This window comes from Anomalospiza imberbis, chromosome 3 (assembly GCF_031753505.1).
Source record: "Anomalospiza imberbis isolate Cuckoo-Finch-1a 21T00152 chromosome 3, ASM3175350v1, whole genome shotgun sequence".
Lineage (NCBI taxonomy): Eukaryota > Metazoa > Chordata > Aves > Passeriformes > Viduidae > Anomalospiza > Anomalospiza imberbis.
This window is the reverse complement of record NC_089683.1, coordinates 74753110-74772146: the sequence shown is the minus strand read 5'-3', so window position 1 is coordinate 74772146 and position 19037 is coordinate 74753110. Positions and strand designations below refer to the sequence as shown.

Here is a 19037-nt window from a genome sequence, read left to right as displayed (position 1 = left end):
TCTTTGTTGTTACAAATAAAAAGTTATTACATTCACACAGATGAGTTTTCCATCATGACGTTGACCTCAGAAATCCTCTTTGCTTCACTTGCCATTGAACATCACTTTGTAACAGAGAATCAGAGGAGGATTCAGAGATGCAATGAAACACGATGCTCTGCTTCTTTATGAGAGGGAAGCAGTGTGGGGTGAAAATCAGCAGCAGCCTAGAATATCCATCTGTGCATGCTGGGCAGAAAGGAGGCTGTCAGGATCCTTCAGCCACAATAGTTTTGCCATTTGTATTTCCAACAGAGAGATCAACAGCATGTCTTTGAGCTGACAAGGCAAAGGTGTAAGAGAAAGCTACACATGTGAGGCAACCCACCTGTCACCTTCTTTTCTGCAGGACATAATGAATTTTACTTTATTGTATGACATCTGGAAAAAAGTTCATCATGTGAAAAGCCATGAATCAACACTAGTGAAGTCTGAAGGGGAGTCCAGATGGTTGGGAAGAGAAATATTAGAAAGATGGCAAAGTAGCATGAAGTTTGTTGTTGTTTAAAAGACATAACAATTTGGGTATTTTTGTCACACAAATTGTGTTATTGTTGCCACACCGTGTAGTGTCTCATCCTCCTGCTGTGATGAGTAACTGAGAGGAAGTAGTTTCAAGTTATCTCCATGGCAGGCAACGACTTAGCTAGCTATGTGTAGTTTATTTCCAGAGGCAGCACTAGTCTTGGACATGAAGAGCATTTGTCTGCAATTCCTTTGGTGCTGTCTCACACAGAGAATCTGAATGTGATATTACCAGTAATGAGCATGAGGTCTGTACATTGTACCTGCACTCTTGTCATGGTGGGGTTCCCCATGGTCTGGCAGCTCATCTTGAAAATAGCTCTGTCCCTGGATAGGAAAGTGAGGCAAGGTCATAATCACTGAAGTATTTTGTCTTGTAGAAGGCATCTCTTTTAGGATGAAGTTTCTGTAAGCGGTGACAGAAATTTTTGAGACAGGAAAATCAAAAGAGAAAGAGTGCTGAGTTATATGGATGACATGGGCAGATTCACAGCTGTGTGCTGACCTAAGACAGGTTGGTGGACTCGGTGGTTAGTTGATTCTGTGGTGTGCGATATGAACTGCAGATATAGCCAGTCTATAGGCTGACATAATTTACAGCAGGTGTTAAAGAATGTAGCATAAAAACAACATAAATCTTTAAAATTAATGGTTCCATTAAATGATGTGTGTTAATTGCAATCAACTGAGCAACCCCAGTTGCTTCTTTCATTCTGCATGTGGTTTGACTGTAAAGCTATACCAGATCTTATCTACAGAAATAAAAAGGTGAGGACTTAAGGAATCTTGCTTACATTTATTAAAACTTTATTAGTTAGTTGGTCATCTGCATGAAAGGGTAAAGTCAGATAATCTTCCCTTATAAAGGTGAGATGTCAAAGGAGGTTTTTACTCTTGAGACATTTGCATTGTAATGGCCTTGAAATCTGTTCCTTTACCATCTTTCTGGATACAGTACACACTGGAACACCCTTGGAGACATGCCTGTAAGGAGCTGACCAATTTGCTTTACCTCCATCACTCTGACCCTGTTGGATTACATGTGTGTTTCCTGGGAGTGGGGTCCTCCATTTTCCTTCTTTGTAGCAGCAGGTGTCCCAGGGGAGCTCTTAGCCTCGAGGTATTCCACCGCTCCATAGGTCACCATGGACAGCACAAGCACAGACAGTACAATATACGTTTTGATGTAGACTTGCAATTTGGTGCTGTAAGCAAAGGCGATGACAAATCCGACTGATTCCCAGAGACGGTAATTTGCAAAGGCAGCCTCCTTGTTTTTCTCAAATAAAATGCCATAAAGTGCTGGAAGGAAGGAAGGAAGAAAGGAAGCAAAAACATGTCTTGTGAAGATTAAATCTGAAACCATATATTTTCTGCAAAGGGAATAAATAGAGCACAATGGGGAAGACAAACACTCCCTCATAAATGTCAGAGAAAGGAAAATACAGACATTGTCTTGAAAAAAATTGTGCTTCTGTGAATTGTAACAAGTGAAATAACAAAACAAACATAACAAAATAGAGAACATGGAAGAAAAGGGGAACAAAATGAGAGGAAGAAAGGATGTGATCTATTGAAGTAAGATGGCAGGACTTCTTTTTCAAACTATTAGCTACAAAAATCAAGGGTGCACTGATGAACAAGTAAGTAAGGAGAAAAAGGAGGCCTTGACATTGTAGAATCTCTATGTATAACTATTGATAAGCTCATACCAAATCCTTACAGGCTTTCACAACATGGGCACAGATTAAGTATGCAGGTAAGACATGTCTCTCTTAACCATGTTTTCAAATTTTTAGCTCAGGGATGGGTTAGCAAAGAGAATATCCTTGATGCATACAGAACTTCCAGGCAGCAACTGGAAAACTTACTCGACATAGAGACTCACTTCAAATGATCATCCTAATGCAGTTGTATTCACTGGGAAGCTCCCAATGAGCTCAGTCAGTTGCCCACCCACCACTGGGATCCAGGGAGGGATTCCAGCCTTCAGGTCTGACTAGTGAAGCACACAGGGAAGGGGAGGGAGCTTGCTTTCCTCGGGGTGCTGAGCTAGCACCAGCAGTGATGAAGAACAGGGCATTTACTCTGACTGAGTCATGGTGTGCACAGAGGGAAGGAGAAGAATATAATGAACTTTGACTCTTTTCATCCACTTGTCTAACAACACATCTGTTTGAAATATGTACATTCAGCCAAAAGGCAAAGAGGAATGCAAAGTTCTCTGAAAATCTGAGTAGACTCAACTACCCCTTCATTTTTGTTAAGCAGGGGGAGACTTTATCTGTATGAAAAAGCTTGTGTGTCCTGATAACTGCAAGAGGACATTTACTGAATTGTTTCAATTTAGTCATGATGGAAAATCTGGACAAATGCATCACAAGATGTACTTAGTTCATTAAACTGGCTGAGTGGAGTGTAGATATGATAGTCCTTCATAGTTTTACCTAATAAATGAAAAAGTAAAAGTTGTTCATACTAATTCTGTGATATGCCCAGTGTTACCTTCTGGAAAGATATTAGGAAGGTTTCTGATGCCATGGCCGTTCTGTGTCTAAAGGCTGTCTGGTTTTCAGCTAGTACATGTTTGGCATTTTGAAACAAATTGCCTGGATGAGCTTCAGCAGGACCTGCTGGGCTGAGTGAGTGGAGAGGCTGCTAGTTCTGAAATTTCACAGTTCACTTCCATGGAAATTATCCTGTTTTTTTGCCACTGCCTGTTTTCCTACTTGTTCCCCTGGTACTAGTAGGCATGGGTATATAACAGGACTGCTGGAAATTATTTGAGTCTGGATTTATTAACTCTTTAGACTCATATACTTTCTAAAGACACAAATCAGCCTGGAAAGAACTTGGTTTTACTGTAGTCCACCTGATAGTTCCGCGCTACACAATTGTTAGGCTCCAGGTACAATTTTTGTCAGCGGGTAATATCAGCATCTGTGCTCAAGTTAGGTAAGAAAGAGCACCACATGCTCTGAAACGAAGTAGCTTTCATTGGAAATAAGTGACAACATCCACACATGAACACAAACATGTCAGGAAAACTTTATAAGATTAAGTGACTCATCCACCGTGGGCCTACATATCCTCTAGGGGGTACTCGAGTATTAAATATCCACAGGACACAAAGCAAACCAAAGAATGCCTTAAGTATGTGGCACTGTGCCATTTATGTAGTCACTGGTTAATCTACTGGTGCCCAAGCAGCACTCATGGGAGCTTAGCAAAGGAAGGACCACAGACCTTGTAAACCAAGGTTATTTTGGAGGTCTTATCTCACCTCACAGTCTTTGATGCTGGGAATTTCTTATGTGATGTATATCTGTATCAAACTTTTGAAGGAGATAAGACATTTAATCCTACATGGGTAGGTCAATCTGAAGATCCTATTCTGGGATGCAGCACTGTGGTGTAATGTCACTGCACCTCTCTATTAAGGTTTCATGTCATCAGTTGATGTTTCACTGTGACAATGTGACAAAGAGAACTTTGTGTAATTTTATAAATGGGAGCTGTGAAACAGCTGAGTAAGGTACAGACCAAAAAAAGACACTATGCAAGGAAAAAGAACATTTGGGTGTTTTCCTAATGTGAAAAATTTCACACAAATGTGAAATTTTCACAAGTATCTTGCAGGAATCTGGGAATGGAGATGACCTGAAACAGTGCTGTAAATAGAGATTAATCCTGTCACATAGTTGCAGAGCTCACTCTGCCATCAAGTAAGCATGAAGCATTGTCCACTGTCTTTGCCTCATCTGAGGGGTTTGGAAACTACAGTCACTTCTCAGCCACCCTCTCCAATGCTTAAGTCCTCTGTACGTACCCCTTTTTTCCCTAATGTGGGCCTCAGGTACATTCTTGTCAGCTGTGCAGGGACCTTACTGAGGAAACATGCTCCTCAAGGATATCTCAAATGTATGTAAATCCTAGAAGAGAGGGTACAAAGCCCAGCTCTTTTCAGTGGTGTTCAAGAAAAGTGGGCAAGAGGTGATGGGCATAAATTGAAATACATGTGGTTACCTCTGAACATCAGGAAAGTTTTTTCTACTATGACAGTGACTGAGCACTGTTCCAGGTTGTCCAGAGAGTCTGTGTAGTATCCTTCTCTAGAAAATATCAAAGTCTCCCTGGACATGGTCCTGAGTAAGTGGCTGTGCCTGGGTGGCCCTGCTTGAGCAAGGGAGTTGAAGTTCAGAGGTCCTTTACAGCCCTAACCCCACTGTGATTCTGAAAGAAGCACAGTATCCAGGGAGAAGGCTTTCTGGATAAGATAGAAGCAGGATGAAGGACAGGTCCTTTATCCCAGTGGAAGACTAAGACAAGTTCTCAAAAGTGTTAGGAAGAAGCTTGCAGAGCAGATAGAAAGACTGTGACTGAAGAAGCAGGTAAAGAATGAACAACTTTACTTAAGAGAGAGCAAATCCTCACAGATATTGTCCTTCCATGACCCTGAGTATTATCAAGAGCGATGATTTAAAATTTTTACCTAAGGCATAAGCCTCTGGTAAGGATGTGAGATGATGAGAGGGTGTCCCTTGATGTATGTACTAGCTCTCCTCTAGGGGATGTGAGCTAGAGCTGCTGGAGGGGCAGAGAAGCATGCTGGCCCTTGTGTGTAGGGGCAGGGACGTGCTTGGAAGGGGATCACTGTCAGTGCCAGGCAATGGACTGCCATGTTTTCCATCTGGCTCTCCAGGAGGAACATGACACTTTATCTAGTGGGTGAAATCTTCTAAGGTACTAAAACAACCAAAGGAATCAGAGGAAGGAAGGCCAAGACACATAATCTGATGTGTGCCCAGAGGAGCACTTTCCCCTGAAGTGATTTGGTAATGATGTGATATAATTCCAGCTTAATTTTTTGGCAATGAATTCCATATTTTGCTTATGCATTGTGTGAGAAATACTATTCATTTTGATTTCTATAAAGGTTTCTGCCTGATAACTTTATCTGGTGCCACTAGTCCTGTAGTTAGGAGATACAGTGAATTTCAAGTCACCTTTTCCATATAATTAATTATCTAAGTGACTGCTTTCCATACTTGACTCTTGTCCAGGCTAAAGATTTCTAGCTTTTTAGTCTTTCTTAAAGGAGAAGTGCTCCATGGCCTTGCTTCTTTTTATTGCCTACTTATGTGTTATCACATTGGATTTGAAATGGTTTTGAAATGGAGTAAACCAGAGCTGTAAGAAGTTACTTGGCTGCATAATATTGCTTTCTGTGGTTTTCTTCTAAATTTTTTTCAATATCTCATAACAGACAATTTTCTTCTTCTTTTGTTGCTGAGCTTTGAGTTAATTTTTATCCAGAATGCTCTCCTTTATTGCAAAAGACAGACTAAATGTATGATTCTTCTCAGTTTCTAAATTACTTTGAAATACTTATACTCCTCCAGAATACTTATTCTGAATACCCGTTACCATCTTCTGCAGTATTCTTCTCTCTTCGTCTTGGAAAAATTGGTTCAATGTGTATTTTGCATTCATACTCCCAATTTGTTCTATTTCTTCTGCTTTCCAAAGAGTTAACATTTTTAGATGCTGTCTTAAAGCCATTATCATTGTTATGCAGCATTGTTTAATAGATTCAAATATGCAGACTCTTATATCTCAAGAGAATACATTTCATTGTCACTGGGACTTACCATTAGTTTGTGTTTGCCAAACAGCATCAGATACGCCCCAAAGACCAGGGATTACAAAAAACACAGCAAGCTGCTTGGGATCAGGTTTCCAGAGCAGTACAGTTATTATACAGCCTGTGTTCAGAACTGCAGCTGTTGATTTAGAAGGAAATAAAGAAGAGAAATATAGATGCAATTATAATCAGGACAGATTGTGGTAGATAACACTTTTTTATTCTACCCCCAATGAAAGCACAAGGTAATCTTAAAATCTTTCTGGTTCATTGAGCTTTGTGCTGACTGAGTTGATATCACATGAAATACAAGACAATGCAAGCCTTTGACAGTGTCTAATTCATAATTCTGAGCAGTGTCCTGAGCTGAGAGATCCTCAGTGCTGATGTGGTTGTAGCCCAAAGGACACAAACCACTGAGTAGGAGAAGGAGCCTCTGAAAGACTTGAAGTCATCATGTGAGGCATGTGGGAAGGGGGACCAAACACTCTTCTGCTGTCCTTGTCTTAAATGAAGTTTTCATTTAGGGACAGAGGGGACGATTAAGGATTTCTAGGGGGTGGCTTTTGGTCTTTCTTTTGAAAAGTGATTTGTAAATGAGTCACAGATTCTTCCCCCCACAGGTGCACATTCACAGGCTGATTAAAATGACCAGTACACAGAATTGAGAGGTTCAGAGGCCTTCCATTTCTAACTCTACAGTTCTGGGGGAGATTTAATTGTTTATTGCTACAATTTTTGTTTTTTTTTTTTGGTTTTTTGTTTTTTTTGGTTTTTTTATATCTGAGTTTTATAGAATGAGACACACACCTAGAACAAACAGAAGAATCTTTGAGCTAGTGACTATAAGAGAAAGTGCTCTAAATTTCTTCTTCCTTGTCCAGATTTAAAATTTCCTGTGGAGAGTATGCCTAGAATGTCTTGATGCATATTGATCTATTCAGTGATATTTCTAAAAATACAAATTATTGCATAGTGGAAATAAGGTATTAGTCCACTTCAATATACATAATGCATACAGAGGCACAAAAGAAATATTTCTTGGTATTTCTTAATTCCTCCATTACTTATTGGAACAATGTTGTCTGGAGAGGGAGATGTTCTTAAATATGCAAATCTTTTCTCAAGGCAACACGAAAATTACTGTCCCATACACAAGACTTTTCTCCATATAGAACAAGTAGTAAAAAGGACAGCTGGCCAACTTTAAAAAGCTTCCTGAAATTTCACTCAAATTTCCAAGTTTGTAATTTCCTGAGACTCAGGTCAACAGTGACTTGCTTTCACTCCATAAGGCTGAGGAGGTTTCAGCCCAGTGGAGAAATCCTACTTATGATAGTGCAAGTCTCAGCATCTGCATTGTGAGATCATTTGTCATTGGCTGCATCACAGCTATAAAGCATCAAAGCTATAGGGCACTTTCTGCATAGATAGAGCCCTCAAAAGCAGGCTGAACTTACATCACCAGCAAAGTGATGCAAAGACATCAATACAGTGCTTAGCTGTGAGCTGAGCTGCCTCTCTTCTCATGAATGAAGTTTCTGAAGTCTGTCTCTAGACTGACTTTGGTTTTAATGGAAAGCTGACAGTAAGCTATCCCTTTGTACATGCAAAGGAGGGAGTAGTGGATGTGATTACTTGTGGTGATCAGTCATACAAGAAATCTTTACATACCTAATGCAAATAGAAGTTTTCTACCCGTGAACTGGGAGATCTTTCCAAAGAGCAGAGAGCAGAGGGAATTTATGCCTGCAAAGCAGATCATCATATAGCCAACGTAGTGTATCCCCAGGGCACAGGTCATAAAACTCTGGAAGAGAAGGGATAGTGGTGTCACATTTTCTTTGATAAAAATAAACAGCTAAAGTTCAAAGATCTTAGCCTGAGTGTTTGGTAAATAGACAGCATGGACAAGATAAAAAAAGCACAGCTAGAGAGTTTACTGACAAGTCCCTGGTGCATTGACACAGCTGGTCTTCAGCAGCAACTTTGCTACCCCAGTTCCCAATCAGACTGATGTCATGCAAACAGGGGAATAACAAGCAGAACAAATCTGAGCACTGCTTGCTGTACATATAAAACTCCTGGAAGTAGCATTAGGAATTTTCTGCCCTTCCCATCTTAGCCCAAGAGATGGAAATTGACAATTGACACTCCGGTCATGACAGAGCAGCTCCCAAAAAATAAGAGGACCTCTTCTGTAAGAGCATATAACCAGTGGAGGTTGGCATGGAGCACCCCTTTCAATCTGTTCCAACACAGCAACAAGTGCACCTTTCCATCCGATTTATATGCAAAGTTTGAAAGCCTTAAGCATGAAAGAAGCAGCTCAGGAAGGTTGCCCTCTTTCTTTTGAGGCTTTCTCAACAAATGCCAGGAGAACACACCTGCTGCATGTCTAGGTTTGTCGAGAAATTGGAGGAGCAGAGGTGGTTTTAATCGCTTCAATCTGTCAGGCTCTGGACCTGTTGCAGTAGTGACTGGTGAGGGCTTTCAGCCAGCCATGTTGAGGGCTGGCCTTCTTACCGTAAAGGTTGTCAAAATAAAATATGTGGAATGTGGCTGACTTGCATTTATACAAGCTCTAGGGAAACCAGAAGAGGAAGGAAGATATGAAAGCTTTGTTGGCTTCTGGCTTTTCTCCCAGTTTGCTATTTACAACAAGGTGAAGAGTTTGGACCTGTAGCTCTCTGCTGTGGCCTCCACTGGTGAGTTTAGCTCTCTACTGCATTCATTTTGAGGCTGTTCCAAGAGACATATTTACTGCTGTTTGAAGATGTCACTCAGAGGTCATTCACGTGGAAGTAAGCAGTAATTTTGCAATCCACAAATCATCATTAAAAACATCTTTATTTGACAAGTAAATATTGATCAGATGTAATAGTAAGATGCAACAGCACAAAAAATCAGACAGATATATTTTCATTTAAATCCATACCTTTGAGTAGTCACCAGAAAGAAATGCCTGTTCAAACCCACTGTACATTGTCAGAGGTATTAGAAGGCACTGTCTTTTATCTTTAAGATGCTGGAAAGTTGCTAGGAACGTAGACCAAAAGGATGATGCCTCTAGTTTTTTGTTCTCAGTCTCTGCTTGGTCAGATTTGATCTGGTCCAGAAATATAACAACCAGCAACACAGCTAGCACACCACTAGCTGCAAAAAAAAAAAAAAAAAAAAAAAAAAAAAAAAAAAAAAAAAAAAAAAACCAACCACAAAAACAAACAAAAAAAACCACCAAAACAAAACAGAAAGTTCATGAAAAACTGAGGAATGCTGAAAGAATGATGGAAAGTTGCTTGCTGCTGTTACTGTTCTGACTTGGTGCTTAGCTCTCTGTGGGATATTTTGGCAGCTGCCTCAGATTCCACTTCAGTGTAAAGGCCATTTCTGTATAAACAAGAAGGCCTGATCTACATTCACATCTTCTGCATACAGCTGTGCACTCGCAAATCCCCTCAGCTTAGCTGTGGCTGGCCTGTTGTGACAGCCGCCGGGCCAGCTGCACAGCCGCAGAGGGTCATGGCTCACCCTTCCAGGGCAGTCCAGGGGCACAGGGATGGGAGCTGGCCAGAAACAGCTCCCTCAGGAGCTATCACAAGGCTTTAAATCAACAAGAGAGAGGAGTATTCACTTCCAGTGCCAAGGTTTTCATGGCTAGCGGGGCTCTTCTTTCAAATACATGGAAAGAAAAAATAAATGCCGTCTTTAAACCCAGTATATGTTCTGCCTTTTTTTTTTTTTGGCTCAGAACCATGCTTTGAGTATGGAATATATGCTGTTTTGAAGATGATAGTGAGCAGCTCTAGTTAACTTGAAAAGATGGAAGTTACAGCTTTAAACCCATAATTTCCGAGCAGAAGCAGCATATAAAAGAATATATAGAGTAGTTAATCAGAAAATGATCATGCATTTATCAGTCTAGATTCGTTGCTTGTGTATAGAATCAAAACTATTTTTTTCATGTTATCAAGAAGATAACCATGCCTCATAATATACATGAGACAATCATCGATTCACAACTGATTGCTTCATTATGGATGCAGGGCATGATAATGTTTCCTCACTTATGCTGACTAGAATTCCATCCATGGAAAGAACTACAGTTCAGAGTAAGATGAGAATCAGGCACCTCTTTCCATCTGCTTTGCTTGTTTAATGTGCCCCTATGTTATGTGTATGATATTGTCTCTACTCTGAACTTTTAATATTGCCTCATTTTTTTATTGCTTATTATTTTTCATCCATGTCTCCTAGAATTTCTCCAGCATCCTGGTTCCCCACTGCAGCTGAGCTGGAAACCCTTCATGATTCAAGTCATTATTGGTTCTGCCAGAGTGCTTATTAGTACTTATGGACTAATTGCTGGACTTAAATGGGTGAGAGCAGGACATCCACATTTTCAGAAAAATATATATAACAAATATGTTAAATTAATCAGGAGCAATTATAGGAGATAATGGCATGGCTTAATAGTGGTTGGTATGATCATAAATTGGAACATTCACAGTCTTTGAGAAAGCAAAACAGCAGAAGAGTTATCCATTATTGTCTCCAACCAAGCTGGGCGAAATAAGTATTCAGCCATCAAATTGAGGACACATTTAAAAAATGTCTGTGAATGAAATATTTAGCCAGTTACTTTCCCTTGAGGTAAGAAAAGACATCTCTTTTATTAAGAGCTTAAAATAAAAATGAAACCCCACTGATGAAGGGTCAGGAGGAAGCAGGGTTGCATTCACTTTGCAAGCACAAAGCCTAAGGGAGTGCTTAGTGCTTATATGTTAGTCATCAAATTTAAATTTAAACTTTACAGACAAACATGCCTTTAGCAGAAAGTCATCAGCTCCAGTACATTCTGGGAGGAGAGTGGGGGCATCTTTTTTACACTTTCCCACCAATTGTGAATGTAGGATGGGGACAGAGGAATTTTCTGCAATGCCCTTGTACACTGAGACCTGGCCCTGCCTGGATCATACACACTGTTGGAGTGTAATGGCAAATTCTATGCTTCCGTCTCAGCACAGAGACTACATCTATGTTCAGAGACTGTGAAAATATTTTGACAGAGCTAAGGTGCACATTGCCTTACCAGATACTTTCCTTTATCCAGAGAATACCATCTTTTGAATAGGATACTTTTTGGAACTTTCCTCACTCAGCTATTCCTTGTACATCTATTTATTTTTTTTAATGTCATCAGCTTCCCTGTATTTAATTCTTTTCTAGCCTTGTGCAAAGAAGGTCTATAGCAGCTGTAGTTACTAAATGGGAGATATGCCAATTTGCCTGGCTTAATTTGGGTTACCACACTGGGCTTCAGCTTTATTCCAGGTGAAAAATGTAAAGAATATCTTTCTCCTTTAGATGAAAATTATACAGCTCTGGCAAAAAGCATTAGAACTATTTAGGAAGGAGTTGTTTATAGATCTCACATATCTCATTTTCCTTTAGCAAATTGGATTGAAGGAGAAAGTCAGAAACTTAATCTGCAAAGCCATGCTAGATTCCACTAGTACTAGGCTTTCCATTAGTGATACTGATTAAAGATTGTGTGGACTACTCACCAGTATAGACCCCTACCAGTGTATAGATTAAGGAGTCAGAGGGTCTTTCTGACCCAGTGCTGTTAGTGGCATCAGTCAGGCAGTCATATGCTCCACAGCATTCCAGGTCTTCTTCCGAGATCTCCCCTAATTAAGAACCAAAAGAAAGGCAGGTCAGTGAAGAGATAAGGTAAATGCACACTATGTGTAAGGATATGAGGATATAAGGAATCCAGTGCTTAGTGATTGGTCCTGGTTTCAAGTTTTTTCTGATTAGAGATATTTAACTTCAGAATCCTCATTTAACACACAACAATTTGGTTTAAGAGAAATAAAGGAGATACTGAATTAATGGTTACCTGAGGACAGGGACTAATGTTAGAGGCTAAAATCTGAATCCAAGCTCATTTTGCAGTATTCAAAGTTTGGGTATATATTTTTACCTCTTAATCATAATACCTCACGAGATAGGTCTCTAAGTTTACACCAGCAAGGGACTGATAGACTTCAATTCTTACAGCCACCCCACATTTTCCCTCTCCAGATAATTTCTGTATATGTTATAGGGACAGAAACCACCTCAAGACATGTTTTTTTTTTTATAAATTCAAATTATGATTACTCAGCATTGCAGTCTCCCAAGTAGCCTGCTTTTCCTGACTTTATTATTTTACTACTGCCTTTATAATTTTCTGAGAGCACACTTGAAACTAACAGTTCAGCAGGGTTTGGAGTAAGACCTTTGCTTTGTGCAGTCCTATCCGTTTTTGTGCAGGGCATATGTCAAAGCCACAAACACACATGTACTCACACACACTGTCACCAGCACACTGTGCCTACTTCCTCCAGTACCCTATTGGTAAAGAATAAAGGCTAACCCAAAGTGTAAGCCTGAATAAACTGTCTACTGGAGGACGATGATCCAAACCCCACACAATAATTTTAGTGCTTTCACTGCAGAATTTGTCTCTGGTCCAAGCACAATAAAGGGCAATACAGCTGTACCTTGGCCAATTCCTTAAGGAAGAGCTGATCCATAATTTTTCAATTAAGCTTATTGTGTAACTACTTTTAATGTATTTTCCTCATTGCTTCCCATCAAAGCTGCTGTGATGTGAATCAGCTGTCTAACCAGCTTCATAAACAAATTTAGGTTCAACATAAAATAAAAGGTAGTAATATAAAGAAAATTATTACTTTATTATAGTCACTACAACTACAGACCTTCAGCAGGTCTACTACAGACTTTCAGCAAAATTGCCATATGCAAAAGATAAGTCATATGAGTGAAATGTGGAAGTGTGTATAACAAGTTTTTTATTGGTTCCTGCATCATCTGAAGATGAAGCTGCACAGGCAATTAGTCATATGCAAGCTGCAAGGCAGGATTTGCACTGTTTCTCTTGAATTAAAACTGTAATATTGTTGAGTGAGGAAGGATGACTTGTAATTTACACTGATTACTGTCTTCAGTTCTGGTCTTACCACATGGTGTAACTTTGCTTTGCTGTGTCTGGATGCAGTGATGCAGGCAATACGTCAAGAGTAGGTACATGTCTGAATTTTATGTATTTTGATTCTCCAGATACATGCTGTACCTTTCCTACTGCTCAGTGAAATGATACATTTTAAGTACATGAAAATATTAATGGATGCCTTTGCTCAAGTCTCAGAGGAGAGAACAAGATTTGCATGACTGGAGAGTCTTACACCCTTGCCCCAGCAAAGAAGTTCCCTCTAGATTAAAGCTGTGTCTCACTGAGAAGACACAGTAGTGAAACTCATAACTGCTCATCACTGTCGTGAAGATGTGCAAGGCCTTTGGCTTTGAGAGCTGTTCACAGGAACACATCATTTTTTGAAATTCTATGTAATAGATAAAAAAATAAGTGTCTTTAGAGTTTGGAGGAACATCCACAAAAGTGTAACTAGGAAGGGATTTACAAGACCAAAAAACAGTGTTTTATTCCTCTTAAACTTATGTGTGCTTTGAGGCAGAGGAGAGTCAAACGGCTGCAGTCTATACAGGCCCCACAGCTGCACCACTGCCTCTCCCCTGCCAGTGAAATCGAACACAGTCCCTCCTGAGTCATCATGTGGCTCTGGGATCAGGTCAGCAGAGCTCCACTGCACTTGAAAAAGCCTGCCAGCATTCCGCTTCAATGGTGTTTCTCCTATAGTTACTTAGGTTTAAAGGAAGCATGATTCTATGTAAGTATCACAGCTTGTTACAACTACTTTGACATAAATCCAAAGATACAAAGATTAAAACCTGATGCCAGCTTCCTGACATTTAGCTTTAACCTAGTAGCTATTTGAGAATTCTTCAGAGGACATACTGTTTAACTGAGGTGGGAGAGAGGTAATTTCTTGCTACTCATAGTGGCAATGTGTATGGAAAGCTCTCTCCATGTCTGGAGAATGACCATGTTTTGATTTTGAGAGGATGAGGAACATACAGAAGACTGCAAAGATAAAACACCACAGCATTTTGAATCTCTAAGGTGGCATCCAAATATTAATTTATCTTCACAACTACCCTTTTAAAATTGATGCCAATTGCATGCATGGGAAATGAGGGCACTGCTGCTGAGTGATTTCTTCAAGCTACATTGGCATCTGCTGTCTGAGCCTGAAATACAGCATAGGAGCCCTGGCACGCAGGCTCCTGCCAACAGCTACTGCTATTTCTTCTTGACAGCTCTGTAGAGCACTCATTTTCAGCAAGCCCAGAAACCAGTCTGACTAATTTTGAATGCATAACAGCAAATTAACCCAATATTACAAGCTTTGCAAAAAGGTTGGGTCAGTATTTTGTCTTTTGTTTTAAACCACTTTTAATAGAAGCCAGATGTGAAGGGCTGTCACTGCCTGCTGCCTATCTAAGCCTTGCAATACAGGGGTAGAATTTAAAGACAATTCAATAGAGTTCTATTTTTTAGCTATTTGTCTGAACTCTCTTTATGGCTGATTTTTGATAAAAAATAGACACTTTCAGAGAGAAATTTATCTCATCTATTTCAGACATCTATCCTCAGATGGACTAACTCTCATCTGAAGTGCCTGTTTCCACTGACTATGAAAACTCAGCTGCAGAAATCTACCTCTCATCTATCCAGAACTAGTTGATGTTTATAGAAAGAAGTGCCAAAATTTTAATTACATTTTACCTTGGTTGGAAGATTGGCTAAGGATCAAGGATGAGATAAGATTTCCCCAGACGCCGGAAGTCTGAAACACCAGAAAGAATATCCCAAAGTATTGGTTGATAATGTCTTTTGCATTTTTTCCTGCTTTCTCAGCATACGAAGTGCCAGCAATAGTGAGGTAAGTGCATTTGGCAGACCAGAGTGGTGCTCCTCCTAAGCCCAGGATCACAGAGGTAGGGATTAGTGTGTACCTGCCAAAGAACACTTTATTTAGCATAGTTGTTACCATTAGCATAATAATCATTTGCCCAAAGATCCAGCAGCAAAAATAGACAACAAAGAAATAGATTCATCCTTTTTATGATACAATGAATCTGCTAGATGGAATCAAGAAAAGGCCAGCCTTGTGAAGTTTAGGCTATGCAAGCATATGCAGGTCTGTGCAGGGACTAGGCCTAGGCCAGGCTGGCTAGGTCTGTGCTCATGTGCCTTAACGTCTCATAACTGAGAACTTAATTGCACATGCACTTCAGAAGATGGATATTGACAACTTTCCTTTAGAGTTGCAACCCTTGTCTGGGAGAGCAGAAATTGTTCATCCACTTCTAGAAAGAGCTAGGCAGGAGTTAGCCTTCACCTGTGGTCCACTTATCCCAGAGCTACTGGCTGGAAAACAGTCTTCCCTTCAACCTTTTCAAAAACAACCCTAAAAGTCTTTTGACTTTTAAATGAAACTTCTGTCGTTTCTTTTCCCCAAGGCTGAATCTCTGCTACAAATATGAGCTAGAGAAGCAGCTTCAGGTGGGTGGATGGATTTATTCATTCTGACTCTTTGCACATTTTCACCTCTCTGGTCCACCTAAAACTGGATTTATTTATCTTGATTTGTTCAAAGTAGCACCTTTTGCATCCAACTTTCTACTCTGCAACACAGAGCTAGAGTAGGAATGGAAAAGAAAAAGAAGATCTTTGCCCTTACTTATTTTGTTTGAACACAACAGAGAGGGTTAAAGTATTTAAATCGTACCAGCTAGCATAGAAGTTCCCTAAGGAGTAGGTGACGTAGCAGCACATAGAGACTGCAATGGTCCACTTGCAGCCCAGCTTCTTGATGATGATTGGAGGGAGGAACATGGATGATAAGGTGAGCGCAGCAAACAGAACACTTAGGGAAGCAACGCCCAGGCCTTCTTCTGCATTGAGACTGCTCTGCAGGGACAAAAACAGTGATTGAGACAAATTTTATCACAGGTACATATTGCTGTGGTGTACAGAGAGTGGCTTTGGGCAGAAATAAAGATACACAGCATCTGGGGCTGGGTATCACTGTCTCATCTCCCCAAAACAGCCTGATTATGGACTTGGAATTTTCTTCAAAATGATAGACCATTTATGAAAACATGATACAAAACCAGGTGAGGACTGCCCACATTCAAAGCTTTGGTAAGTCATTCTTTAGATTATTTCACGTTATTGGTTTGAGTTTCTCTTTGAAAGCAAGTTGAATGAAAGATAATCTCTTTTCTTGGCCTTCATTTTTTGTCTCAGGCAGGAATATTCTCAGATATGCATTGCAAGGGCTGGCATAGCAATAGTGGGAGATTCTTTGCTTTAAACTATAGGTCTGATAATTTCTAAGATTTTCAGAGGCCAAGATCCAAATATCCTAATAGGCTTGCAGTGGCCCTTGGTAGTTGGAAGTAATTGATTCACCCACATTTTCACAAAGAAGGAGTAACATTTTACTGATCTAACCAGGTTTTATAGTTTTATGCTCAAACTAGTTCTCCTTTTGTCTTGAGGTCTGAAAGTTGAAATGAGAAGGTTAATTTGGGAGACCTGGGAAAGCTTGAAAAATGGGTCCATACAAACCTAATGAGGTTCAGCAAGTCCAAATTCAAGGGTCAGGGCAATCCCAGACATGAGTACAGACTGGGAGAAGAACTCACTGAGAGTAGCCCTGCAGGGGAGGACTTGAGAATTCTGTGCATGAAGACCAGGAAAAGAGCAACAGTGTGCGCTCACAGCCCAGAAGGCCAGTTGCATCCTGGACTGCATAAAAATAAGTGCGACCAGCAGGGCAACTCTGGTCTGGTTCCCCCTCTACTCTGCTCTGGTGAGTCCCCATCTGAAGCACTTAATCCAGTTCTGGGTTCCCTGACACAGGAAGGACATGCACCTATTGGAGAGGAGAGCCATGAAGATGATCAGAAGGATGGACCACCTCTCCAAGACAGGCTGCAAGGTGTGGGATTGTTCAGCCTGGAGAAGACTCCAGGAAGACCTCACTGCAGCCTTACAGTACTCAAAGGGGACATTAAAAAGTGGGGATGTGACTTATTACAAGGGTAGATAGTGATAGGCCAAGAAAGGGCAACAGATTTAAACTAAAAGAGAGCTTTAGGGTAGATATGAGAAAGAAAATATTTACTGTGAGGGTGGTGAGGCATTGGAACATGTTGCCCAGAGAATCTATGGATGCTCCATCCTTGGAGATGTTCAGGCCCAGACTGGATGGAGCTTTGAGCAACCTGGTTTAGTGGAAGGTGTCCTTGCCCATGGTGGAAGGTTGGAATGAGATGATCTTTAAGGTCCTTTCCAGCCAAACCATTCTGCAATTCTATACTGCTTAGCAGTGTTTTGCTGATTGATTTGATTAATAGGTGACATACTTCAATTTTAAGGCATACAGATACCTACTCCTGCTGGAAAATTCAATACAGTTGATCATGGTCATATGTTAATACAAATGTTAATGTCCTGCCTAAAGTTGCTTGTCAATGTCTTCTATTCATTTATCAGCCATTAGACCAGCAGAGCCTTTAAGGCTGAGAAGTTTCTACTTGTGTTTATGTACTCAGAAGCATTCATAGACAGCAACAAAACCCCTCAGTCTTTTATTTTGGATGAGCAAGTGAGCTCTAATGGTAACCTGAGGATTCAAGTCATTCTAGAAACCCATCTCTGCTACTATGTTTTAGGATGTTAATGTCAGTAAAGCCACATAAATGCCTTATTTAAAAAATAATATTTTTATTATTTTATATAATTATCCTAGAAATTACTGTATTATTTTATACTTAAACTATTTAATGGTTTGGGCATAATTTTTAATTATTTCACATTTCTGTACAATAATAATTATTATAAAATCTTAGCAATTTAGAAATATTCGAAACAAATCCTTTGCAGAAACTGAATTGTTTTCCATTTGGCAATACCTTCTTTTGAGAAAAGACATCTCAGGTTAATTTTTTTTTCTGTTTCCATTGAAACAGATTTTGTGGATCTAGAGTAGTAGCATGACACAAATATGTGAGCTATTTGAGAAATACTAGAATAAAATATTTAGTAAATGCTGTGGATCTGGGTGAGGAATATTAACCTGCAGCAAGTTAATGTCCTAACCCACCTCATAAAAAATACTGTGCATGCCTTCCTCACAGACACCATGGAAAGACTGATGTTTTTCACACTACCAGCTGGCCTGGTGCCCTTCCAGACCAGCTGTCCTGATAGCCAATGGGAGATGCCCCTCTTACCTGTAAACTCTGGAGTCCTGAGTAAGCAGTAAAGAGAAGTAAAAATCCAAAAGAAATGACCAAAACATTCTTAAGATTCCTTTCCATGTTGATTCATAGAAGACAAAAGGTCTGCTCGTGGGCAAAGCTGATCCAATTATTCCAGGGGATGATTTGAGTTGGAGAAAAACAGCTTATGCCTTGTTGGAAAAGGTCACTTTTTTCTGTGTTTGTAGAGAAGAGAGTTGCTAATTATTTGAAGATTGACCAGTGAACTTTACTTTTAAATAGTACTGAAAAATTCTTATGGAGTTGTTACTCATTCACTTGTTACTCAGGCAATAGCCAGCAGTCCCAAGGGCACCTATCATGTTTTTTTACAGAGGTATATAAGTATCTTGCAACACTTGCACCTATTTGAGTACTGAAGTAATATATGTCTCTCCACTGTGATCAGCGCAGAAGAAAAAAATTGCAAGCTGTGAAATCACTTTCTGTCATAAAGATACACAAGTCCATAAGGGACAAAGATTAAACGCTGTACTGATATCTATGTCAAACCTCTTGCTTAACTGTGTTACAAAAGCGTGGCTACTTGGTAAGTGGGACAGCC

The 19037-nt window shown here is 40.0% G+C and overlaps 1 protein-coding gene across 1 annotated transcript; it reads right to left on the bottom strand.

Moving 5' to 3' along the window:
• Nucleotides 1-1350: 1350 nt before the first annotated feature.
• On the bottom strand, nt 1351-18741 carry UNC93A (unc-93 homolog A). Its single transcript, XM_068185193.1, has 8 exons — nt 18446-18741; nt 15931-16112; nt 14925-15154; nt 11776-11901; nt 9147-9364; nt 7883-8018; nt 6216-6347; nt 1351-1866 (listed from the first exon to the last, which is right to left on the bottom strand). The coding sequence occupies exons 1-8, from the start codon at nt 18530-18532 to the stop codon at nt 1601-1603; spliced, it is 1377 nt and encodes a 458-aa protein (XP_068041294.1). The 5' UTR covers nt 18533-18741; the 3' UTR covers nt 1351-1600.
• Between the last annotated feature and the right edge of the window lie 296 nt (nt 18742-19037).